Raw genomic sequence first — 27,418 nt, forward strand, 5'->3', positions numbered from 1 at the left:
GATTATTTGCAGGACAATGCTATAATGTCCATTGTGCAATCTCTTTTTTGGGAGAGAGCCAAGTTTCCTCTTACTGTTAATGTTGCCAAGCTACCAAAATAACTCCTGCGCTGCAACACACACCCAACTTCCTGCTGAACAACACTGGCATGTTTACAGTGGCATGTTTCTGTCATAGAGAGCGAGTAGTCGTCTGCAAAGAATCGAACATTCCCGAAAGAGTGTCAAGGTGCGTGGGCGAACTGAGGACAGAAAAATGCTTCAGAAGGAAGGATGGGATGGTGAAGGAAGGATGGGAGGAGGTGATAGAGAGCAGGATAGGAAGATGGGTGTCAAAGCTATGGGTGGTTGTGTCAAGGAGGCCAATGACTGAAATGTTTAACCGTTGAGTGACGGCTTTCTACTGACTTTTTTCACTTCTATTCCTCCCTGTATCTTTCTCTTCTATCATTTCTTTCCACATTCTTCTCATCCCTTTTACCACCTCTAACCTACATACCTTCTTTTTCCTCCCCTTTTTCTTCTCTGAAGTTACAGCAAATATCTCCCCCTCTCCCCTCCACTCTCTCCTGGGGGAAGCTCCATGCCAGTGTGGACTTTTATTTGTGTAATTTACATCCTCTCCGACAGCCTCCTGCACCCCCCACCCCCCCACCCCGACCCACAACCCTCAGCTTTTACTGCGGCCAGACCGTCGTAAAGCAGCCGCCCTTTGTGATGGGAGGGAGACAGAGATGGGGAGGAGGGCCGTCTAAGCTGCAATCCAGAGAAAGCTGATTGTAAAAACAACACACGGTCACTTGATGTAGGTTAGCCTCCTGGCTCTGTATTGGTGTGTATGTGTGTGTGTGTGTGGGGGGGGTCACGTCTCTACTCCTACGTATGTGTGTATGTGTGTGTGTTCACCCCCACCGGTTGCTTGTCTTGCTCCATATGCAGTCGCAGGGTTGGTTTCTTGACCAAACAAGCTTAAGTATATCCAGGGATAAGGCATTAATCCGCTAGTCATCATGTGCTTGCTCTGTACTTAACTAGCTAGTTGTAGGGGTCAAAGGTCAAATGGTAATCCCATTAACAGGTGGTACAGACCTCTAACTCACCTGAGGAGGTATCGTCTGAGGTCAGGGAACCTCTGACACTTAGCGACAGCGCGGTGGCATTAAAGATTTCAAGACTATTTAAACTGCCCTAATTTAGCTCCAATGGAGGCCGGATAAAAGTCTACTGGTTAAACTAGCTTAAATTAGATCGCTTGTATCTATGGAGGGGGAAAAAAACATCAAAGGGAGTCAACATGGATCTGAAAGAGATTTCTAACTAGGGAGAAAAAAGAGAGGAGAAGTGGAAGAACAAAAGGGAGAAGCTTTAAAGCGTGAGGCGAAAGGTCAGTGAGCATCGAAATGGGAAAACAGGCAGATGAAGGAGAGGAAAAAAGGATGAGAAAAGAGGAAAGAACATCGGTGATGAAAGTAAAGATGCTTACTTCCTGGAGTCAGACGTGCATTGTGGGAATCAAGGTCACAGATGAATATCTCTTTGAAAACAGAAGGGACCAAACTCCATTCATTATTCTTACATTTTTCACTCACTTGTTTTAATGTGTTAACAACTGGGATGCATGGTGCAATCGTATTTTGGTGCACTCTGTGAGTCATGACGACTGTTGCCGGCACACACACACACATAAACACACACATGCAAACACACCAAAACAACAGCATAAATATGACAACAGAGTTTGAGCAGCAGCAACGGGGAACAATGACCCCCAGTGGCTGCAGCTATGTTTTAGAGTAGATTGGAGCACAGATACGAGTGTGTGTGTTCGTGTGTGTGTGTGTGCTCGCGTTGAAGAGGGCTGAGGAGGAGCTCATTAGGAGTGTTTGGCCAGTCAGCCTCTCACAGCTCACAGCAGCTAAGAATGGTAAACAAGCCCACTTGAGCACCCACACACGCGCATACACACATGCCCGCGACAACCAGCCTCTGCCTGTATGACACCGCATATCAAAAGGGAACATGCCTCATTAAAACCACACATACACACTTTCTCTTTGTCTTTGTGCGTCTGCAGTACCCTTAATTTCCACACTTTTTGATACGCTCTCCTCTTTATAGTCGGCTCTAACAGAATTATTGTTTCCGTGGCGATAAAACGTACAGAAGAGATGGAAAGACGGGGGGTGTGGAGAGGGGGGCTGACACTAGCGATTGTACAGCTGTTGAAGCGAGGGAATCAAAGCAGACAGGCCAACGGCACGGCAAAGACATAATTAGCGAACATGAGCATGCATCATGTGTCACCCATGAACGCCATCTGCTTCAATTTAAAACTTTACGAAGAGTGAACGACGGAGAGGAGCAGCAGAAGAGGGAGGAAGAGAAGAGGAAGAGAGAGGCAGAGACGGGCTCTGGGTTTTTAGTGCGTTCTGGCAGGAAGCTGGAAGAATAAAGCCAGACGCATCCATCATCGGCTTTAGATTATCATACACTTTATGTTTCAAGCCCCGCTGCAGAGTGTTCTGGCGTTTTTATGATTGTCAAATATTTCTGAGTCATTTCCAGACAAAGTTGATAAACCACATTGTTGGCAAATAACTCAATTTAAGCTTCTGCTAAAACGGGATTATGAAGCAGGACTGTAGAACAGGCTGTCTCACTGCTACACTTGCAGAGACGCAATGTAATGTCTTCAAGAGGCGTTGCTTTTTTGTCTAGGTCAAAGGTCATGACCTTCATCTGAATGTTACTGGTGGCCGGGCCTCGTTACTGTACGAAAAAAACAGAACTTTATAACTTTATTCTGTTCTGCTCCATTGTTCTACATCCATTGGAGTTCCTTTAGCTGCTTTGTCTGAACCCTAAAGCCCCTTTCTCACTGGTCAAAAAACTTGCTAACGCCCGCTAACACCCGGCTTTTTTGCTTAGTGGGGAAGGCTACAATCCGCATTCAGACCCGGGTCAAATGACTCTGCAGTAGACCTGGGTAATTATCGCCTCGGCTCCGATCGGCATTGATGGGAACACAAAACCCTCACATTTTCCCAGTGAGCAGATGCATACCCGGACCTACGGAGGCCATCTTTGATACAGTAACGTTAGCGCCGGTGATTTATAGCGACTTCGACCAGGACTCTGACTCCTGGGGCGATAAAGGCGACTGTAAAAATCCTCCGCCTCAGATAACGTTACAGTGGCTGTACACTATACTGTAGAGGCAATATGAAAGCCTACAATTAACCCCCCTTCAGTCGCTGTTTCATAACGAATGTTAACCAAAAAACCAGTGCAGGATTTCTAGGCAATATGCACCAATTTGTATGAGTTTCTTCGACCTTTCCTCACATTATTAATTGGTCTAACATTGTAAATCCAGTCGCTGTTTGGCTGTAATTTTCCATCTTGTTCAAAATGCCCAAACCGCTATAATCTGCTGTAATAGGAAACCCCATCCTCCACATACGGTCTGACTCCATAAAATCTTAATCAAGGTTAATATGAAGAATAACTCTCCCCTCTGCTGTGGCTGTAACAATATCACAGCAGAGCCATGCCTCTTCCCAATGAAGGAGACCTGATGTGTTATTTTAATCAACTGGGCCTGCCGGCATTAATTATTCACCAGGTTGGTGAATTGGGACGCCCTGCGGGTAGAGAGAGAGGGAGGGACAGGGGGTCCCTCTGATGAAGGGCTTTAGGGAGAGAAAAAACAAAAAGGGGGAAAAAGAAGAAGAAGGGAAGAGGAAGAAAGAGGAGATGTAGAAGGAGATTAGAGCTACATCTCCTGCCCTAGTTTCTGTTAGCTTTGTGTGTGTGTATGGCAGATGTATATGTGTGTACCCAAGAGGTTGGGATATTGTGGGAAACAGGAGTAGCGGAATAACAGCGGTGAGCGCTGTGTGTATGTAACGTGTGGATGCGTATGTGTGTATTGCCAGTTTGACACCTCAGGGTGCTTATCGAGGCGGCAATGAGTGGGAATGTGTTTGTGTGTGCTCGTGTGTGTGTGTGCGCGTGCGTGTGTGTATCAAAGCTCCAATCCAATCATGGTGCTGCTTGATCTAATTCCTGATGGTCAGGCAGGGAGTCCCGCCTCCCACGGAGAAGGGAACCATGGGGAAGCTGAAACGTGATTGGTGGGGATGTAGCGTGCGCGCACACACACACACACACACACACACACACACACCTAGAATGCATGGAGTGCTCCTGGGATGAGATAAGGCCCAGTTGGACCCTGCGTGACACCATCCGCAGGCGTAGTGTGTGGAAAAACTCTGATCTTAAGAGTGTGATTTTGCATGTGTGTGTATCTTTATGCTCAAACACACACGCCCTGTTAGTGTGTGTGTGTGTGTGTGTGTGTGTGTGTGTGTGCCTGAGCAGCTTTGAGAGCGACTCTCACAGCAGAGACAGAAGGGGGAACAGAGCGCCCCCGCTGACACTCTCAGTGGGCTGACACAGAAAGCTTGTTTGGGGGCATTAAATCTTTATACAAATGAACACCGGGGGAAGAGACGGAGAGAAGGAGGAAATCTGAATATAAGGTGGAGGAACACGATAAAAAAGGAGGGGTTTTTTGGATGAAAAAAGGGAGAGAGAAGGTGAGGAAGAGAGGCTGTGTAAGAGCGCGCGGAGGGGAACTCCTCAGGGGAAGGAAGGGAGGATGTTGCGAAGGGGAAAAGAAAACTCTTTCCCCTCCAATCCACAGGAGGATAGCCCAAGATGCCAGGAAAGCGAAGCGCGGCACTAAATCAAACCGGCTAAATCATCATGTGTTAATGACTCCGTTAACCCGCTTCTCTCTCCCTCCCTCCTCCTTTCCCCTTCACTAAAAGCCTGTACAGAGGCTGTGTCATCCCTAATTCATCCTCTCAGCAGGCGGAGATGGAGGATAGTGAGATAATGTAGCGGGAGGAAGAATATGAAGGCCCGCGAACTCTCCTGAGACTCTTTTACAATAAGATCTCAGTTTGTCTGTAATGTCTGTTGTTAATCATCGTGGTCTCTGTGTAGCCATGATGGACTGACATGTGACACTCCCGCTTAGCATGTATGCTATCTAGGTGCATTTATGCTAATGCACCAACCATTATTGCTACTTTTTCTGCATATAGGACCACAGATAATAAGAACTGTATGTGCTCACTATACTTAGCAGTGGCGCTAATAGTGTAGTTATGCTAGTTGCTGCAGCAAGAGGCTAAAGCAAGCTAGCAAGAGCTTTAAAACTGGCACAAACGTACTGACAGACTAATGTAAGCCCAAAATGATGGAGATACATCTTGCTAGTAAAGCGTCAAGTCTGGTGATGCTTCATTGGTAGGGTCAGGGTGGTCATATTTTTTAACCTCTCAACCAGGAAGTGTCCAAAACATTCACACATGCTTACATGTTAGACCTTTTGCACAACCATACCCCGTTTTTCAAGATGAACTATGGGCTTAGAAAACGTACTTAGCACAACTTTCTATGCCATGGACGCCATGAACGCCGCATTTTTGTTGCTGCTGTTGTGTCAAAGTCTGTTCCCCTGTTAGTATGTTTTTCAGCTTACCAAACCTACTACCTCTTAAGCTAACATCACCCCAACCACTGTCCTAAACCACAGACGGTACCACTACGAGAAGTAGCCTCTGATTGAGCAACATACTTTGACATAACACCGGGTACTTTACAAAGGAAGTAGTACGCCTTCTGAGGCTCTTCAAAAAAAACACTGACTTTTCTTCTGCATATCGGCTAACTGTTAGCAGAGAGACTTTGCTATTAGCGCACTATAAGGTTCTTTCAGAGAGAGCAGCAACAACTCATAGGCTAGCAACATCTTTGACTACCTAAATTGATTGATTGACAACTGATAAAACATCTTTGTAAGTGTCGACACATTCTAGTGTTAAACAGATATTTCTCAGGGGTCATTTTTACATGCATGCACCGTCCAAAGTCACATATTTAACCTTTTTTTGAGAAATCTTCAGCACAAATTTTGCTCTGCACTGCCACAAGAATCTGCATGACCAAAACTTTCTCTTGTCCCATTTCGGCGAGTGAGCAAGTGTATCCACAAAAATGGGGCTGCATGTGGACTGTCCGAACTGACACTGGCAGATATGAAAGGATGAAGAAATGGAAACATGGAAACCTGCAGCAACCAGATAATATTTGGATCAGCACAGGTAGCCTTAAACGACTAAAATATTGAGCTAAAGCGCTTCCTGAACAAAAGATTAGCATACAGTAGCCTCAAAAGATTTGATTGTTCTTGGCCATGACTCAGAAAAGAAGGCTAACTGCTAACTCCAGCTAGCTTATACGAATACCTGGTAAAAGAAATAAGAAAGAGAAGTAATTACCTTGTACCTGTAGAAATGCTAAGCTACGTCTGCTAAGGTAACAAAAGAAGATTGTAAGAGCAACCGGTCAAAGTGCATGTTTAACCTCAGTCAGGTTCGGAGAGATTGTTTGGATGAAAATTTTCAGCACACACAACATGTCACAGCACGTCTCCAGGTTATTTACAATAGTGATTTAGTAACGCATAAACATTTAGCCTGCACTCAATCATTTTCCCAGTTGTTCGCTGGAACTCCAAAATGAAGACGTAAACAGAGAATGGAAAGAAAATTCAGTGGACAAAAGCCTCTCCAAGGAATCACATACAATAACAGGACCTGACTGCTGGTGATTATACGAAAAGGGAGCGTGACTCAACCCTCTGTTCGCACCTTGTCCCTATCCGTTAGTGATTAATCACAGCAGCAGAAATTAAGTTTATTCCAACGGCTTTGCTTTTTGCACACAAGCAAAAATGTAAAAAAGCTCAATTTTCTTAATGCGCAAATAAACAAAGCCCAGACAACATCCACAGAAGCACAACTCTAACTAACACGCAAAGAAAATACCGACTCCCGTCCATTCTCCGTGCAGGAAAGCACGCAGGCTTCATCATTCATATCAATAAGCTCTGCAAGGGTGCATACCACATAGAATACATTATGAGATGCTTATTGTTCTCATCGAGATGCATCAAAGGCAGCTGTGGCTCAGAGGTAGAGTGAGACACCCACCAGTTCGGAAGGTTAGCGGTGCGATTCCCAGCTCCTCTAATCTGCACGTCAGACTATTTGGGTTAAGAAACTCAAACCCAAATTGCTCCCGGAGGCATCGACAGTCGTGTGTGAATGTGTTAATGGTTAGCTGATTAGTGGCCTTGCATGGCACTACATTAGTGTGTGAATGTGTGTGTGAAAGGTTGTATGTGACATGTAGTTTAGAAGCGCCTTGAGTGGTCGGACGATTAGAAGGGGGCAATATAAGTGCATTCCTAAGGAGTTTGGAATGTAGACTAAATGAGTTGGGGATCGAACCGCCGACCTTCTGATTGGCGGTCTACCCGCTCTACCTCTGTGCCACATTCGCCCCTAAAAATAATTTAGCATTTTCATGAGTGTTTAAACATCTCTAACTCTAGTTCCAATTAGTCTTCTTTACCGTTACCCAGCACCAACACGACCAAAACCATGCATCACCATTCCCGTGGTATAAACTCCACGTGCAAACATTGATTACTCTGCTCTGTCTAATTAAATCCAATCCTCCAATATATCTCAATGGTTCTCACAACAATAGTTGGATGTCTGGATGTTCAATTTGTTGTTCTATTTACCGTGAAAGGACGTTTTGGTGAAGGCCAGTCCAAGTGTTCAGAATGAACAGGAAGAGAGAAATACATTGTAAAGGACTTGGGTAGTAGTGCAAGGATACAAAATGCTGCTGTGTGTGTTTCAGTATGAGGAACAAATCCAGGGGCTTTGTGAATGTCCTTCATTAAAGCAGGAGGAAAAAATGGAGAGACAAGAAGGCTGAAGTAAACATACACTCAACTGACGTCTGTAGTGGGTACATGTGCGTCTTTACACTGACGTGTATGATATAATGCAATGCAACGTTAGGAGCGGTCGGGCAACTGATTTACGATGAATGATGTAAGCTTTGGTGTGCGCCCAAGCTCCTCCAGTTTCCCTAAATTGTCCCCAAATGGCTTTTAACAAAAACCAGAGAATAAACATGTTTTTGTAAGGTCTGAGTGTCTTTGTTACATTATGAGTAAGGTTGTTGAAAGATTCATAGCTCTGGCTCGTGTATGATTCGCTTCTCCTGGTATTAAAAGTGAACAATGAGAAATGGTGAGTGTAGAAAGAAAGGCGATTTTAGAAAGAAGGCGATTTTATTTCGTCTGAATGGCAAGAATTCTGACTTTTTTATAAAAAATAAGTGAAAAAAAAGTGATAGCAGGTATTAAGGAATAAGCAAATCCACTTTGTAATGGCTTCTTCAGTCGCCGTCCTAGCTCTTCACATTCACATCTCCTTGAAAAGACACAACCCTCCTCTCTCTTCACCTGTCTCTCTCTCATAATAACACACACTGCATCAAGTCCATCACTCTCACTAGAGCTTGAATTTCACTGCCTCCTTATTTCTCTCAAACACTCAGCGCACTCACCTCTTTTATCTGTTCTTCATTGACTGATGGTTGTGGGACTGGTTGCTAGCACTGCGGGCTAACGCTGCTTTTAAACCAGACCTTTTACACGTAAAGGCTTAAAGGAGGCTAGTTTATGTGTGTTTACTCCTACTTCTTATTGGAAAGATGGCCAAGAAGGAGACAGAAACAATATAAGATATGGAGTCACTGCTAGAAGCAAAGTCTGGTCTCTTCAGGCTAAGTTTCTGTGCTCCTGAGAGGATTCCCACCTGGTAGTAATTTGGGCTGTGCCTGGTAAAGCAGGCCCTGGGAAGGAGAAATAATGTCTGTTGGGTTAGTGGTTTCATTTTTCAATCAAATAAATCACGACCTTACAGAAAATAATTTTTGTCTTTTAATGGCCTCCCCAGCGTTTGAAGTTCCTCGAGGGACAGCTAGCTTTGAAGTCTGCGGAGTGAAGAGCGAACTTCCCTCAGTCTGTGTGTGTGTGTGTGTGTGAGCATTCATTCCACTGCCCGTCTCAAAGTCCTGAAACACAACACCTGAGGTGCTCCTGACAGAAGTAACAGGCCCTGTGAGCGACTTTGCATGCAGCCGCGCCGGCAAATAAAGCAGCTCCCAATGAAGGCAGCAGAATTATTGAACAAAAACCTAAATTGCTCTGTTGCAAAGTCTCCACGGCGCTCAGCTGTTTAATAAAGCTGCACAACTGACAAGGGTGCAGTAAAGTCGCTGCTTATTAACCTAAAGGTACAGTTTTTTTTAATAAGCAATTTGGGAAATGTGGTCGTTTGCTGTCTTGCTGAGAGTTTAATGAAAAGATCGACACCACTTCCGTGTCTGTGTGATAAATCTGTTAGCAGCTGGTTAGAGATATGAGATAATAATTACTGAAGATAAAACAGTAGTACTGAGGGAGCTTTGGAGCTGCTAGTTGACACTTTTTGTAACCTTTTGGGAAAAAAAGTCTAGCTGCTTACTATTTGAAATCTTTATGCTAATCTAAGCTAACCTGCTGCTAGCAACAGCTTGTTTACTATACTGTACTGTCCAGCCATCCATCCATTATCAATATCGCTTATCCTGTTCAGGGTCACGGGGGGGCAGGAGCCTAACCCAGCTGACACTGGGCGAGAGTCAGGGTTACACCTGTCAATCACAGGGCTGAAACATAGAAACAGACAACCAATCACGCTCACATTCACATTTTTAGAGTCACCAATTAACCCAGCGAGCATGTCTTGGGACTATTTTCATCGTCATTACAATATAAACACGACATTGCAAAAGACTTCCTAAAACAAAAAAGAATGTGTACAAAAGCCATTGCATTCACACTCAGCATATAAACATTTGACCAATCAGGTGGAGCCCTGGACACATGGGCCACGCATGCACACCACTGGCCAATCGGATGAAGCCCCAGTTTGTTGGATGAAGCAGCAAATTGATTCGTTCATTTGACCGTGCGCCAAAAATATGAGCACATTAAGGCACAACACTGAATCTGTAAACTTCCCCTTCTAATATCGGTATCAGTATCCGCCCAAATGTGCAATATATCGGTCGGGCTCTAGTCAGCTTTTAGGGGTAAATGTGCTTCAAGTGTTCCTTGCAGGTCTAAACAGCGTTTCTGATATCACATATGTCCTTCAAAGTAGTTTGTTCACACTCTTGCCTCCAGGCGGACTAACATTCCAGTTTTTACAGTCACTATTAATTGGTTGCAATTTGGTGGCGACTGCAAGGTTAGCTCAAACGTTAGCCGAAGAACGAGAGTAGAGTGAAGAAAAAGTTTGACGAAGACCTTAAAAAAAAAAAGCACTTCTGCAATTTACAATTATTTTGGATTCAAGGGAGACAAAAGCTAAAAGCTAATAAAAACAAATGCTAATATGCTTGTGTCGTTAATGTTGCTAGACCTACTTTTTACTTTCCAAAAACGTCTAACTTTGGGAATAAACTGGACACACAAAGCCCCAAAAAAAGCACACAAAAGAAAAAGAACAAATGTTATGACAATATATATATATATATATCAAATTGCTGCAAAAATCATTTCAATTTTGTCCAATTAACCCGTATTTCTTTTTCTTTTCAAGTAAAATACAACATTTGTTTGTGTGTCCACAGGCTTGAATAGGCCGACGCATGTCTTTTTCTATTAAAAACATGTCATTATGTTGGAGAGCAGCTTGTTGAGAGGCTAGCCGTGCAGCTCAAATTTAGCCTTACATTCTGAAGTGCATACTACTTATCTTCTGTGCCCACGCTGCACAAGCCCTTTGAAGGAGGACATCTGAAGAAAGATGGAGATGGAACAAAACGAGAGATGGGTCTAGAGTGAGTGCAGCACATGTGGATGAAGCTGCTGCCCCAAACCACCACCACCCACTCAAAAGAGACTACTCCTGTAAGAGGAAATAATGGGAGCGGGGGCCTCAGAGCAAAGGGCTCTTAACCTTAGAGAGCACAACAAAACACTTGATGGAAAGAAGAGGAAGAGGTCCAGGAGCAAACAAGAGACCTCAATGAATATCCAAGGTTTTATTCCTCCATTTCCCTTAAGTACAACTTAGGGTGGGATGGTTTGAATCCACAGCCACACAGAAAGAAACGGACAGATGTTCGAGCACGCACAAGCACCAAAAGGGAAAACTACGTCAGCTTCTGGGCACACAGCACAAGCACCCGCACTAAACGTGTCGACAGAAAGACGACTACCTCCATGATAAAGACTTAAAATATTCCCCTCAAAACGTTTTCCCCTGGAGCTCTTCCACTACTTTCCATGTGTTCCTTCGGTCCAAGCGAGCTGCTTTTGACATAAAGGCTATTTTTCAAAAAGGGCTGAAAGACGCCGGCTTTGACAGCACATCTGCCAGGACAGAGCGCCTTCTCTTTTCTTTTTTTTTTTTTACTTTTGGGGGGCTGCGGTGGGAGCAGAAGAGGCCATATAAGTTGTCTTTCCCAGCAGAGAAGCAGCTAATGCTCTCCAGAAACTCAAACATGATGGTTTATGTGTATACGCACACAGGAATACAGTGTGCAGTCGCTTACGAGCCAAACCCACAGGGACAAAGAAAGACAAACTCACACGAAGAAAATTAAAAAAGGCGTGGACATTTCCCGGACTTAATCAAACGTTTAAACACACTTGTCTTACGCACACCCACAGGAACCTCAGTTTGTATAACATTTAAAGCAACATAACACAATTTTGGAGGGGCGCATTGAGACAGAGCGATAGCAGGAGCCAAATATGGAAGAAAGAAACGACGAAGGGCTTCATGTGGTGGAAAAAGAAGTTGATTGTCGGGAGGGAAGATGCTTGGACTGGAGACAAACGACAATGGCTGGGAAGGGGAAAACAAATCCTTCAGAAATTTACGACGTTGAAAGAGAAGCGTCCAGAAAGACAGCCCGAGGGGAGAGAAACAGAGAGAGAGAGATAAAACACAAGTAGACTAAGAGCGAAAAGAAGGAGGTGGTGAGAGCGTGAGTACGGCCAAGTGCTTACAGGAAATAGTTCTGTTTGATGAGTAAATATTGAATCAGCGAAATCCCATCTCTGGCACCACCTGACCTCTCCCTCCCTGTGTTTCTCTCGCTGCGTGTTAACAGTAAACACAGACGTTTTACCTTCACTCGGGGGGGAAAAACAAGAGTTTATGAAACAAATCATCTGACATAATTGAAACTGCGTCTGCAAAAGAGGCCCCTCCCCCCCGTACCTGCGTCTGGCTTCGGGTCTTTAAAGTGAGTCAGTGGTCATTTGTTGTAAGTGTGAATCTTCTCCTGATTCTTTGGTGAAGGTTATGTCTGGGCCTGCTGTGATTTAAGATGCCTGCAGGGCCCCTTCCGCTTCCCTCATTCACCCCACCACCACCACCACCACCACCTCTCTTGATCTTTTCTCTCCCTCTTCCTAACCTCCTCTTCAGTGCTGTCTCTTTCTGTCAAAGAATGAGCGATTAGAGGGGTGTCCGGGTCAGAGAGGGAGGTCTTGGGTTTGACCTTAGGTATGCAGTGACTCTTTATCTCTTTCTCTGTGATCAGTCACCACCGCTCATTTATTTACTATGTCCTGTTTTACTGTAGAGTCAACACAGAGTATGTGGGTGTACAGTGTCGCACCTATGAGTCACAGTGTGTGTACTCACCAAGAGGATAATTCCACTTTAATATAATTAGTTATCAATTGCTATCATCTGGTACTTTCGAGTGCACACAGGAAAACACAGTACCAAGAGAACTATGCCTACACACCAGAGGTGAAGAAAGAGACATTCCTATCTATCATATACCAACAACCAATATTATAAATTAGCTAGTCAAACTCTTGAAGCACATTTGCCCCTAAAAGCTGTCCCGAGCTTGACCGATATCACATATTTGGACCGATACTGATACCGATACTAGAGGGGGAAATTTACAGATTATCCATATGACTTCCAATATATTATTTATTTTTGTTAGAACGAAAATAGACTTATTCTTTGTAGATTTTGCATCTCATATTACCAATATGCCGATATAGAAATGTTTGAAATGGAATAAAAATAAACGTTTTCAATTACGATATTGCACTGATTTTGTGCCGATATGACAATGCAAAGGTCCTCAGAAGGCTGCTTTATTCAACTAATAACTTCACACTATCATAAATAGTAGTACGGACCTCTTCCTGCCTAGCTGTGATGCTACATGTGCTGCAGGAAGTGCAGAGAGTTTTGTAAAATATAGTATCAGAGTGCTCTATGCTGGACCAAGTACTGGATTTCTAAATCACTCTGAGCTTTGTTTTGTGCTTTTAATGTTTCATAAAAAACATTTTCCTACTGCCTAATATTGTAAAACATACACCGATATATCTGTGATTGGATATCGGCCTGATTATATCTGTCAAATGATATATCCATCAGGCTCTAGAGCTGACTGTGCGCTTCTTATAAATTGTGCCTGTTTTGCTTCTCCTGACCCTGAAGTCAGTATTTCCGATGACAAACCATAATGTTCCTTTCTGTGAGACATGTGCAGACAAAACAAGCGGCGCATCAAAGGGCTTGACTGTCGTTGTGAAATTATGCGGTGCTGGTGCTTTGTCGAAATGTGTATTGTGTAAGATTCGACAACAAAGGGAGACAAGATCTGCAAAAAACAGGCTGTTTGTGAGGTCTGCCGTGTTCAAATTTGGACAAACTTGTGGAGTGTATTCCCGACAGATGTATGTGGGGGGGTTTTTGCAGTTAATTTTCTCTCTCTGTGTTTACATTTGTGTGTGTGTGTCTATCTGCTCCACCCTAAGTCCTGAGAATTTATCTCGGCAGGAGCTGATCAGTCAATGTCATTGGCATCGGAATTCCTTCGGGAAGTCCACCGGATCCGACTAGTTTCACAAGCATCAACAGATTGTGTGAAACATAAACACTGGAAATCCTACACAGTGTTAATCCATCTGGGACACAACACTGGGTCAAAGGTCGAGATTAATTAGGGCTTAATCCACGATGAAGCGGACACTGTATTTCACGTTAAATGGTGTTTTTTCGGTGTGCTTGACTTTTTGTTAGTTTAAAATATTAAAGGTATGCGATTAAGTAATAGTAATAAAAGGGCAAAAATGGCTGCTGTAATTGCTACATTTCCGCGCGTTGGTTGCTGATGCAACTGCGAGAGTGTGTCAACATCTGTTTGTTGCATGAGACCGACATAATCAGAGGACACGATCAAGGCGTAATACGCAGCAGTTGTTAGGAAGGCCATTTGAAATGGAGGGCAAAGCCGTGTCGCTAATCACATCTCTCCTTTTTGCTTACGGGACGTCTCTGTGAAAAAGGAGTTCGACTGGTACGCGATGATGGAGAGAAAAGAGAGAGAGGTTGTGAGAGTGAATGCTTGTTTTCAGGTGCCTTTTAACAAGGAGTGGACACAGGCTGAATGGCTGAACAGCTGTTTGTTCCTGATGAAAAGGAAGAAGAGAGAGAAGCGGCAGAGTGAAAAGAGAGATGAGGAGGTGGGGTCAAGGAACTGATTGTATGAAAAAAAACCACATTAAAAAGTGGAATGAGTGGAAAGTTTTACTCACATGCTGTATAATAAGAAAGAATCTCTATCAGCTGCAAAAGTCCTTCAGCTTTGTGAAAACTACACAAGGACCTGAATGTGGCCTTATTTAGCCTGCTGTGCTTTATGTCTGATTGTAACTTCACTAGACTAGAAGTGCGAGTTAAGAAATGACACCCGACATCTGTGCTTCATGCAGCAGACAGGATACACTCTTCAGATGGAGTTTATTTATGTAAGAGAGGTCTGTTGATTTTAATGTTGCTTGAGCTGATTAGTGATTTTAATCCTGTCTGGAGCACACATGTCTGTAAAGCTGTAATAATTAGTCCCAAATATTCACTGTTTGGTGGCACGCTCAAGCATTCTGACCGTCAAAATTGGGGTTCTAGCTTTTCTACACTTTTCCTCTAAATGAATTGATCAAGTCAATTTATTAGTAAAGCACATTTAAAAACAGCAGCAGCTGACCAAAGTGCTGTACAATACATTAAAGAAGCAAGAAACCAAAGCTGTGAGACGGAACGAAACGAAACACAACAGGCGGACTATTCAGGACCAGAGGACTCAAAAGCTAGCATATACAGGTATGTTTTAAAGCTAGCCTAGAAAGACTCAACAATAAAAAGCTTTAGTACGAAAGAAGAAAACATCTTCAGTGCTTTAAGACACAGTCATTAAAAAAAGAAAGATAATAAGCGTTTATTCCAGTGGCTTTTTCCTGGCGAATGCTAAAAGCATGGGCAGGTCACGCTAAAAGCAATCTGAGTAACAACCCAGGCATAGAGCAGCACAAATAGCTTTCTTCAGGATGTAAGCCTCATCACATAGTTTGCTTAAGTACATTCTACATCATTGTGAACACCTGAGTAAAAGTTACGTGCACTCACCCCTTGTTATTCAGTTTCTCTTTTCATACATAGAAATTGAACATAAAAGAGCCGTCTGAAAACAAGCTTTTACTTTGTACCAATAGAATAATGTTTTGAATGTTCGGTACCTAACAATATGACACAACCTTGAGAAAAACAAGCAGAAGTAAAAAGAAAATAACCAAAGAAGGAAAATAAATACACCTGAGGGACTCCAGTGTCGCCACAGCTTTAAACAAAAGTATTCATTTTAAACAAGTTGCATGAGCCCTATGTGTGAATGCTGCCAGCAGTGCATCAAGTTCCCAGTCTGAGGAGGCTATGTGCTAACGCTAGCAGACAGGCCTGAGGTTAAGTGTGGCTAGGGGCCCCTTAGAGAGGTGCCAGGAGAGAGCTGGTGGCCCCATAAGCTCCGGCCGAACAGAGCTCTCTTAGCCCCTTTGCGCAACACAGCTCGCCATTGTGCCGGGCTGAAAAAGCGCATTAGCCCCTGAGAAAAGGGCTTTCCCTGCTGAAACCCCCTTGGACAACAAGCAAAGCTCTGCTTGATAATTCAATCACTCTCCGAGCTGTGCGGGGACCCGACCCGCTCAACCTCTCTGAACCTTTCCTCGGCTCTCTCCTTTTCCTCTCCTTTCCCTCCCTCCTTCGGCTCCTCCATTAGGTAACTGTCCTATATTTTACTGGTGCCGTCATCCCCGTCGCTTATCAAAGGACAATAGAGGAATGATGCCTGTGAGAGAGTCGTTGACATTTGAATGTATGCGGCAGTGTGAGTTATTGCTGTATGCAGTGGGTAATGCAAAAAGGGCAGGAGATAGGGATGTGTGTGGGTGCATGTGCGTGTGTGTGTGTGTGTGTGTGTGTGTGGGGAGAGATAAAAGGGAGGAGAAGGGGGTCAGTGCGAGAGTGGGTTGAAGGAAAGGATAGGGAAGCCGCAGAGAGGGAGGGAGGGAGACGAAAAAGGGGGAGTTCTTATCGCTTTACCCTTGTCTTGACTTCCTCGCGGGGCCTTTGAAGAGCGCAGAAATAAAGATACATGCGCTGGCACATCACAGACAGATTTAGATTATGCCAGTGTTTACCCAACTGAGTGCTGCATGGCTGCTGGCGACAGCCTGCTGGTTTTGAAGTTGTTACGGCCCGACTACAGCTTAAAGCGCTCGCTGCTCTGAATATAACAGCAACACTGCAGAGGAGAGGAGGGCTCTCTCTCTCTCTCTCTCTCTAACTCTGCTCGAGTGTGTGTGTGTACACGTGTGTGCATGCATGTGCCAGCTGGTGTGAATGTTTACGAGAGATAGCATGTGTCCCTTTATTTCTAATAGAGTGTGTGATGCATTCTGCTTTCCTGCGTGCGTGTTTGTGTGTGCAGTGCTGCGAAAATGGAGCCATCCGTCGGATTATGGGCAGACAGCTCTTTGAAAAGGAGGGCCGGTATTTGCATAAGCGGCCATGGAAAAGGGGGAGAAAAAAAACCTATAGAAAGAAAGACAGAACGAGAGAGAGTAAGAGATATAGAAAGAAAGAGAGTGAGGAGAAGAACAAGAGAGAGAAAAAAAGGGGGGAGAGGAGCGCACTTGCCAAGCCACTCGGGGATAAATCCTGTGGCTAGGATCAAGTATTCTGGGCAGGGATTTGGCCCCAGGTCCCCTCAAAGCAAATGGAAAATAACAGGCTGTGAGTAAATAGGTGGCAGGGTAATGATAGCTCTGTCAAGTCCTACGGTGGAGAAAGGGAGGGTGGGAGGAAAGAAGGATATCAGAGGCTAAGACAGAAAGAGAGAGAGAGAGAGAGAGAGAGAGGGGAGTGTGGGGGCATCATCAGGTATGACAAAAGAAAGATGAGTGTGAGGAGGACATGAGCGGACACGGAAGGGAAAGAGGGCAAATACAGAAACAGCAGTGATAGAGTGAGAGAGAGGGAGGGAGGGAGAGAACAAAAGAGAGAGAGAGAGAAAAGAAAGGAGAGAGGAAGATGCGAGGGGAGGCCAGAGGACCAAAGGAGAGGGTGATGGGTTCTCCTGTGGGAGCCCCTTTTGGATGAGCTCGCTGGTGTTTTGGCACATGATGCTGGCAGGGGACACGAGGGGCTGCCAACGCCAGTGTGTCTGTGTGTCTGTGTGTGTGTGTGTGTGCCCGGGGCTCCCACTGCTGTCACATCTGCATCTCTCTTCCTCTCTGATTCTTCGTCATCATCTCATTTCACCGTCTAACTTCCCCAAACTTTAAGTCAGTGAAAGTTTAAGAGTCGGACGCTCCTTGTGCTCATTGTTCTGCCTCTCGGAGCTCTGCAGTTAATTAAGGAGGTCGTTAAGCCGGGCGCTGAATGAGCGCTACTCCGCCATGCTGGATGTGCTTTACACGCCATGTTTAATACGCCTGCGTCCGTGCTGTCAGAGTATTGGCACCCCTCAAATGGCTTTCCGATAATGACGAGCGGCTCCCCAGAGGTACTGTTTCCGTCTTCAAGTGTGTGTGTGTGTGTGAAGCGGCTGCTACCTTCCCCGCTAGAAAATAGTCCTCCAGTCAATAGGGTGTGTGTTTGTGTCGTACCCACACACACTCTGGATTGCAGGCGCAACTGTTTCTCACTGTCTTTATCCTTATTCTCACACAAGCTGTGTGTCCTGTGTGAAAGTGTGTGTGTGTGTGTTTGCCACCCATGGAGTGTACTGACATGCCCCCTTGATTCCTGCAGACCACCAGCGCAGAGAGGAACCACCTGTCTGTCCAGAAACCAGCACACACACACTCCTAAACACTCTTTGCCCTACATTACCATAACCATATTTACTCGTGGTTAGCGTGTTCCACCATAGGTGACACACACACACACACACACACACACACACACACACACACGCTTCACTGAGGTCTGAAAATATCCTTTCATATTTCCCCTCCTGGCCCAAAAGCACATTAATAAATGCCATAAAAGCCCGCTAATAAGTCAAAAGAGATGGTGCACGTGTGTGTGTGTGTGTGTGAGCCGGCCGAGGAAGCGCCGCTGCACCGAGCAATTACTGCGGCCGCTGAAACAAGAGCGCTCTGTGGGGAAAAAGCCAATTAGTCCGCCATGGCAGCAGGTAGCAGGCCCGGCTCCATTCATTATGATCCCTCATAACACAGTGCTAATGTAATAGCACGGCGTTAGAGCTGGTGACAGGCAGCGGAAGGCTTTAATGATAATAACAGGATCGATAGTTGGGGTGTTATTGCCGGATAGTTCCATATTCATGCGGGCGCGTGTGGGGCGAGGGATTTAATGGAAAACACTAATGAAAGCCGCGCGTGCGAGCGTGCGCGTAATGAGACGCCGCCGCGCTCGATGCAGCAGCGTGCACGTCTGAGCGCGTGCGAGCACGATCAATCGTCGGTGATAATATTCAGTTAACTAATAAAGCTGCAGGCTATAAATGTAATATCAATATCTGCAACTGATCTGCTCCGGAGCGTAACCTAACCTGATGATTTTCAGATAATGTGATGTGAAGACGTAACCCAGAGAGAGAGAGAGAGAGAGAGAGAGAGAGAGGGTGTTGTAGGCCTTGATTGACCCTTCTGCTCTGCTTGGTCCAAATAATTGGTCCATTGTGGTTTGCTAAAGGGGGCCGAGGCAGACGAGCCGGACAGTTCTGAGAACTGGGTGGAAGAGGAAGAGCGCGAACAGAGAAAGAAAAAAAAGGACAGGAAATAAAAGGAAGAAGGTTGACGGTGAATGAGTTCAGCATTAAAACCAAAGTAAGCAAGGCCGGGCCTCAGGGCTGTTTACTCCACATCGTCTGCTTCAAGAACCTCTAATAACATCCTTTTACATCTGCAGTTTATACCTGAGTCATACTCGATTAGCCTGCACTCACATCAAGGGAGTATAAATAAATACAGGTGGTCGCGCAGCGAGGAGGAAATGCAGGTCTGATCCGGGGGATGGGGTGTGAATGCAACACTTCTCCTACATGTGCAGCAGGCTACATTCAGTGCAGAAAAAGACAAGATAACACGACATGGTAATTAAACTTTATCAAGATGTGAATCATAACTGCTCTGTTTGCTGCTAAGGAGCTTATTTTCCTGTGGACGTAAGAGTTCAAGGTACAAGGACAACACAAGACGTCTGGAGCAGTCTCCACAAGGACAGGCTGCACACACACACACACATAGTCGTGCGCTTTGAAAGCTGAAATCTTTCAAGGCTGATGCCTCCGTTCGCCTTCAGTCTGACATTCTGTAAATCCAAGTGACTCTCTCTCTCTCTCCCGCCTCCCTCTCTCTGTTGATCTCTTTCTTTCTCTCTTTCGTCACCGCTCGGCGTTGAATGGGGTCGGCGAGGGCTTAGCGGGTTTGTATGTGTGTGAAAACGTGTGAAAAAAAAAGGCGTTTGAGTGAGAGGGAGGTTGAGAGAAACCACATAGAAATAGGGGGATGTGTGTGTGTGTGTGTGTGTGTGTGTGTGTGTGTCGCTGTATGGAAGGAGCATGTGCGAATAACGCCTGCAGTTATCTGTACGCAAGGAGGAGCAAGGGTGAGAGAGAGTGAGCTGGCATGAAGGGCAAAGATTGTGTTTATGTTTAAAAGTGTGTGTGCACGTGTGGGTGTGATCCTCTCTCTCTCTCTCTGTGGTGTTTACAGACAGGAAATGTTTGTCCAGGCGAAAGGGAAGGAACCTTGCCGCCCCGCATGGCAAACACTGAAAGAGAGAGACACACACACAAACACACACAAACACCAATATTCAGAGTCACGCAAACACAGTGTAAAAAGAGGAATCTGCAGGAGCTCCAGCCTTTGCGGGTGAGGGGAGGTCACGTTGGGGTATCTGGCATAGGGGAAGTAGGAGTGACTGGGCCGGGCACTAACTGTTCTTCACTTCCCTCCACGCCGGCTGCCAACGCACACTCCAGCAGATAGAAAGTCAATACGCTGACCCCTCCTGAACCTGTGAGAGCGAGGGCGCAGCCTGCCTACACTGATACACACACATACTGACTGCACGTGTGCAGCAATAACTGTAGTGCAGATTTCTGCTGCTAACAGAGACGGTTAATTATCTACCTGTTTGTCAGTGTTTCTCAGTCTGTGTGAGACGCAGGGATTCTATAAGGAGCCATATAAACTACACCAAGTTTGCCTCTCATGTTACACGTGTTTGCCACACATGGACTTCACCAAGGCGGCCCGTTTTCTGACCAATTTCAGCCTTTTCCTAATCTCACCTGCTCACCTGCTGTTGTGAGAACAGCAAAACATTAATAACATTATTTAGCCAACTGTGTAAAACCTACTGCTGATGAAGAAAGTCAACGGAGCAGACAGAAAGAGAGAACGGAAAGGCAAGCGGCTCTCTGTATTCAGAGAGGAGAGGTGCAGGCTTGTGAGTGTGGGGGGGGGGGCAAGTAAAGGTGAGCACATTAAAGTAACATAAGATTGAGAAAAAAGCACAATAAAACGGTGTATTAAAATATAACCTACTATAAATAGGGTGATGTATGTTTTTTAATTATTTACAATGACTTTTGGTAGGCTATAGTTTATACCTCAATTGTACATGTAAAAATACACCATGTTGGTTTACGGTTAATGAGGGACGGCTATCGGTTAGCAAAAAAATAATCAATTAGCATCCCCAGTTCTTATTCATTCTTTTGGTGGAGTTGTAGTAACGTATATTTAATCGGCTTTATTCTTTCATGATACACACGTTGATGATGACATTTTTCATTGTTTTTACCAACAATATATAACAATATATGGTCACTGCGCTCACAGTTGAAAATAGTTCAACTTTTTTAACACTGCCACTATCGTCAATGTCCCTTCTCCCTCACAGACCAATCAAAATCAAGAAGGGGCGGGACTTCAGATATCAACTTTGTCAACAACGATGGTGGAGAAGAAGCTAGTCCTTTCGTTTTTTCGAGGGTACAATTTCCAGGTGTGGAGCTGCTGCTAACGCCAGGACACAATTCCTTTTCATTAATTTTATGTTTTCTTTGTAAATTTTCTGTGAATAAAAACAAATATTAAGCATACAGAGCGATTTAAAACAGACTCAAGAGTAACTACCAAAGGAAAAAGAAGAAGGTGCTGCAAGACACCTTTCATAACCTAACAACAGTAAGCTAAGTAAGGTCGTGAGCATGCCAGCGCAAAAAAAGCCATTAGTGGACACAGGCCCTTATACAACATGTGGCTACACAGGATTTTGAGTCCACCAGGTTTTATTTCTTTAAAATAGATCAATAATGTGACGGCGCAGAGGGATCATTTGAACAACTTTCCAACAGAGACTTGTTACATAAGCCAGTATGATCTGATTTATATTGAAATGATCTCATTTCAATGGCCCACTTTTTAACTTCCACTTCACATCGAACATATAGTCATGTTGCAAAATGTGATGTATTGCAGCAGATTCAACGACACAGAATAAATGAGTAAAGTAGTAAAGCTAAAAGGTTAATGTACTTACATGCAAACTTATATTTTGCGTATTCTACTTTTCAGTTTTGCTTATGAAAAATCTTCAAAGCAGGACTTTCAGTGGAGGATTTCATACTGAAGTTCTTGAGTAAAGGATCAAAATACTTCCTCCACCACTGTGCATGGCTGAGCACATTTCCTTGTGTATGTATTCATCACAGAACAGCTCGTCTTTCCTTATGAAAAAGTACTTTTCACCTAGTTTGACTCGGATAAAAAACTTTTGCGAGGCACTTCTGAAGCTTTTGAAGGATTTTATAGAAGAGCTGTAGCATGAAGGTTGGCTATGATGATAGTTTTTGTGAGATTTATTTTAGGCACACTTGCCAAATTTGTGTTCCCAAAATAAACAATGTTCCTCTCTGGCTGTCCTGCCTCGCTTCCTTGTGATCTACGCTGACGTTTCCATGTGTGTGTGTGTGCTGATGTGTGTGGGCTTGTAAATTAAGGACAGCGCTGGAGGCGACGCGGTTCTGCGAGCATGTGTGTGTGTGTGTGTCTCTGTTTACCAGCACACACACATCTTTCAAATAGGAATGATCTAAACAGGATGAGATGAAAGAGTCCTTTTTACCGGCAGACTCACAGGCACACGCATATGTACACACACACAGCAGGGGGGCTATACAGGAAGCAGCCGCGCAGGTAAACCAGGACACAAACAAAGGAAAGTAAATCTTCCTCTTCCCGCCTCCTGTCAATCAAAAACAAACCTGCAAAACACACAGCTGCAATGCAATTGGGACAGAATGAAAGAAAAAGTGTACTTACTGGCTGGTGAGGGGGTGCTGTATCCACTGAGCGGCAGTCCTGGCAGGGCAGGAGGCGACAGGCTGCCCAACATGTGGGGGAAGAAGTAGGAGTAGGTGGGCATGGGGAAGCCGTTGAGGTGGGGGCCCGGCATAGGGTTGCCCTTCCCAGCCATGATGGCTTAGTCCACCTCCAGTCACAAATAAACCTCACAGAAAAACCTCCTTAATAAGATCTGACAGGGCCGAAAAGGAGTCAGTGTGGATTCCTGTGCTGGTTTAATCCCCCATAGGGACACTGCATGAGTGGATATTCCGAAAGCAAAGTTATATACTCCTTATAGTGAGGAAACGTGGGTGCTTGCGTCCTAAAAAGGGCTGCTGTAGATGTCACCAGACAAATATCCAGTTGGTTTCCTGAATAAGTGTGTGTAGGGTTCACAAAGTATAAAAGAGGAGTGCTTTATCCTTCCTTTCTCCCGTATTGTGAAACAGAATGAAAGGCCTTATTTGCGCGAGGCATTCGGGAGGCTGGAAACTCGCACGGCCATTCCTTATCTTCAAGATGAAGAGGGCGAGAGAGACAGAAGGCAAGTTGAGTCAGGAACAGGTGACTTTGATGACTGCAGTCAGGAGCGGTGATAGTGGTGATGGGGGTGCTAGTGGTTGCAACACTTCCAACGGAGCGTAGAGTCAATCTTCCACTGCAGAGCAAATACGCAGATCACATGATTCCACGGCGAAGCTGTCCTCCTCCTCGTCTCTGCAGTCAAACAGCCTCTGCGTTGAAATAAAAACACACAGAGCGAGACAGAGATTATTAAGCGCTTCAATGAGATAAAGACACTGTTTCCCTTTGTACTTAAGTGCTTGAGCAAAACATTTCCTTTCTTTTGACACTAATTAATGGTAATGTCTCATCTGAAATGTTACAAAAACACCCCATCTGCCTTAATTATCTAATGGAGTGTTAAAGCTGCGAAAAGAGCAGTGGGTGTGTGATGTCTCCTCGCAGCTTTGTGCGCTCAAAAGCACGCTCATTAACAGTGACAGACTACAAATACTGTGGGAGACGAGCCAAAACATAAATGAAGAGAGCAACACAAAAGGAAACTTTGCTAATTACACCCGTTGCGGAAGCTAGAGGTGAGACCCAAGGCGCCTATCTGGGACCACTAGAGATTTGTGCTGCTGAGTTTACTTCCAAATTAAGAGCAAGACATGTACAAACAGACCTGTAATCACTGCAGAAAGCATGAGCACACACAAGGGCACTGACAACTAATCACCCGCAGAACACAAGTTTCATAAAATGGCACGTTGGCACCACAGTATATGCAGAGGAAGAGGGGAGTCTTCAACACAACTTGTCATAACATGAGCAGAACGTACTTTTTTAACAGTAATGACCCTTTTACGAGTCAGTGAATGTAATGCACTGCAGTAAAAGAAAAAGATCTGCAACACGCACACACACACAGCGCTGAAAAAGCGGGAGGAATGTGTCTTTGCATGAACAAGAATGTGGCACTCTAGCATGAATCACACCAGGACAGCATGGATGAACTCCTGTAAAGAGAGAGGGGTCAAGTCAGCATGTTTGTGTGCCTGTTCCCACTTGAATGATGTACATAAAGCATCAGGGTATGACAAGTGAGAGGGGCAGCCGCAGACAGATGGGTGACAAAGGAAAAACTGACATAAAGGGTTTCAGCACATGCAGGCAGAAAAAGTCTGGACTGTTCTGGAGGGATGGACACAAGTTTTCCAAAAGATTTTCTCTCATTTGGTGTTTTGATGATATGGTGGAGAGCGCTGTCTAGCATAGCGGTGCAAAATCTCCCGTAGGAGGGCAATTGGATAGCGATCGTGTGACTGCAAAGGCCAGGAATTTAATATTTTCTGGTCATTTTTAAGCAGATCCAGCATCAGCCAGATGTGACCAATACAGAGGTGAACCCCAAGGCGCCGATCTGGGACCCCTAGAGATTTCAGCTTCTAAGATTACTTCCCGCAGAGCTCTATCTTCATAAAATGGTACACTGGTACCACAGTTTATACAGAGCAAGGACCTGTGTCCACTGACGGTGCTTTTTGTGCGGGCAGCGTCTATTTTCTATATAAAACCAATGCAGCTCAGCGTTTTCAGCACTTAGCTTCCTCAGTGCAAAAATGCCCTCGGCGTCAGCTGTTTTTTTTTCTGTCACTGCGCTCATGGCGCTCTCAGTTTTAGGAACACCACCATGCTCGTCAATGTCACTGCTCCCTCACCGACTAATCAAAATCAAGAAGGGGCGGGACTTCTGATGTTAAATTTGTCAACAGCAATGGCAGAGGTGAAGCTAATTCTCTAAAATTTCTGTGAATAACAGCAAATATTTAGCACACAGAGCGACTTAAAAGGGGCTTAGCGGTCACTACCGAGGGAAGCAGAAGTGCTGTCAGACAACAGTAACTTAGCTGAAGTTAACTGAAATTTAGGTTGTGCGCATTGCCAGAGCTAAAAAAACGCCCTTAGTGGACACAGGCCCTAAGAGGGGAATACTTACTTCAAAAGAACTTGTTGTAACATGAGCAGAATGTTTTGGTCATATCTTTCTTGAAATCACTAAATTTGTTGTTTTTTCCCACTCTTTTATCCAGATTTCCTCTTTAATTTGTCATCCATCTGTTCAAAAACATTCCCCACCAACATCCTCACTGGAGATGGACTACAAAGTGTCCTTAAAAAACATCACAGGCCCTCCTAGTGGCTCTCAGTGCCCTGGCGACACAGCAGTACTTTGAATCTTCTTACATCATGCCTCTCGTGTCGATCTTTCCTGTCACTCTAGCGTCTTAAAACTGAAAAATCTTCCAAAATATATGTTTCCCCTTCACTTGTTGTTGTGAGTCTTAGTCTCTGGAGGAGCATTGCTTCCCCATAAGCAGCTTTGATTACACTGCAGTCAGAAAGCAGCACTCAGTGATTCCACAGGGGCTCCATAATGTGTCTGCATGTGTTTGTGCACCACATAACTACATATAGGAAAGATGAGTAATTACTTATGAGGGCAGGGAGTATACGTGGAGCCCTGTGTGTCTCTTAGTCAGACACAGAGCCGATTTTACGTGCTTCTATTAGCTGCCTTATTTTTATTGATTGTTGCCAAAGAGCGTCGTGGCGAGCTGGTGTGTGTGGTGGGCTGGACATTGCGCTTGTATTAGGCCGAGAGCTTTAACAGCATTTTTTTACAGCCCGGGGGAGTTGGATATAGTTTCATATGCTTTTAAAGCCGCTCGCCCCCTCCTAGAATAGCGACCTATTACACCAAAAGAGAGTAAAGGGTTAAAATAACATAGCAACAATGGCCTGTAGGATATTATTTCTGGTTCTATAATAGTAGAGTACTACACAACCATTACCATTATGAAATACTCTACATTGCACTCATGTAAAATGCATCAGCATTGTCAACAATGCACACTGAAGTGATGTAAAGCCTTATATATATTTTAATGCAACAGCCAGAGGCCACAGATGCTGAACCGGGTCTTTCAATGAGCAACTACAACTCAAAGGGAGGCGAGGAGACCCCGCAGGCTGGGAATGGGCCACTTCATTCGCTACTATCATTACAGCGTCACCATAAGAGGCCCTTCTGAATGACATCAAACACTGCGCACTTAAACCAGCAACAACTCTTGATTTTACAGTAGATATACAGGGGTGTTGTTGTTTAAGTGGCTGCAGTGCGACCTTGTTTTCTTATATTTTGTGACCAGTAGGACTTAAAGGCAGTCAGAGTTTCTACTCAAATGACTTTTGGTTTCGCGTAAGAAACTGAGAAACATCCTTCAGCTTTAAGGCAGAATATCAGCACAGTTTAGAGGCATTAGGCTTTTATCTAAAGGTCACCGAACAGAGAGATGCAGGCACAAGAGAACATTTCTTCTCTAGAAATAGGGCTGGACGATATGACAAAATATACAACCACAGTGCATTTTTCTAAACAATAAAGCACTTTCATGTCCCCCCCCAAATAGTGCCACTCTGACACTCTTTAGAGGTCACAGGATGTCTGGGAAGCTGCAAGCCGAGCTGTCTCAAATATAAGGTCAGCTAATTTGTAGGAGATGGGCTCATGTTTAGGACAGGATTCCATCAGTGTTAACCAGTCACACGGTGGTAAACAGGAGCCAAACAATCCAATTCTTCTTCATCATGAACAGACCTTGGGTTAAAACCAGTAAAAACACTAAACAAATCAGTTTCAGGTAAAAGAAACACTCTTCGTTAGACACAGGATGTGCAGTAAGGGGGCTGCTAGCCTCACTTTCAGCGGTGCTTTCGTGCCCCTCCATTCCACTAATTTTTCCCCCCTTTTTCTCATCAGCAGCTCAAAGAGTACTTTGCAGTGAGAACTCTAGTGTACTCTAGCGTGCAGCACATACTGCAGTCCGACCAGCTGTTGTCACCATTTCTGCTGTGTGATACCGACTGAACCCAAACTGATGCGGCTAGAAATTCGCATGTGTACTGCAAGAGACTGACTCACTGCTCAATGCATACTGGGATACCTAGCAACACGCATCCGGCTGGCGACATAACTTTTTAACAGGCTTTCACCCTTATAATGTCATAATCATCCTTTTTAAGAAAACAGTGTTATACTGTTAAAGGGATAGTCCGGATTTTTTTCGAAGTGGGGTTGTATGAGGTACTTGTCTCTTCTGCAAACCGCTGACCTGACCAGCTGTTGTGATACCGTGCGTTGCA

General features: G+C 44.7%; 1 protein-coding gene across 1 annotated transcript in view; it reads right to left on the reverse strand.

Moving 5' to 3' along the window:
* The window catches only part of raraa (retinoic acid receptor, alpha a), a 157,400-nt gene that overhangs the window by 55,048 nt on the left and 74,934 nt on the right, over positions 1-27,418 (reverse strand). The window contains exon 4 of the mRNA XM_069665070.1: positions 22,682-23,439. Coding sequence (XP_069521171.1) covers positions 22,682-22,835 — 154 coding nt within the window. The 5' untranslated portion in view covers positions 22,836-23,439. The remainder of the gene's footprint in view (positions 1-22,681; positions 23,440-27,418) is intronic.

The sequence above is a fragment of the Semicossyphus pulcher genome, unplaced genomic scaffold (assembly GCF_022749685.1).
Source record: "Semicossyphus pulcher isolate SPU_LCO1_2020_fin unplaced genomic scaffold, fSemPul1.0.p SCAF_16, whole genome shotgun sequence".
NCBI lineage: Eukaryota > Metazoa > Chordata > Actinopteri > Labriformes > Labridae > Semicossyphus > Semicossyphus pulcher.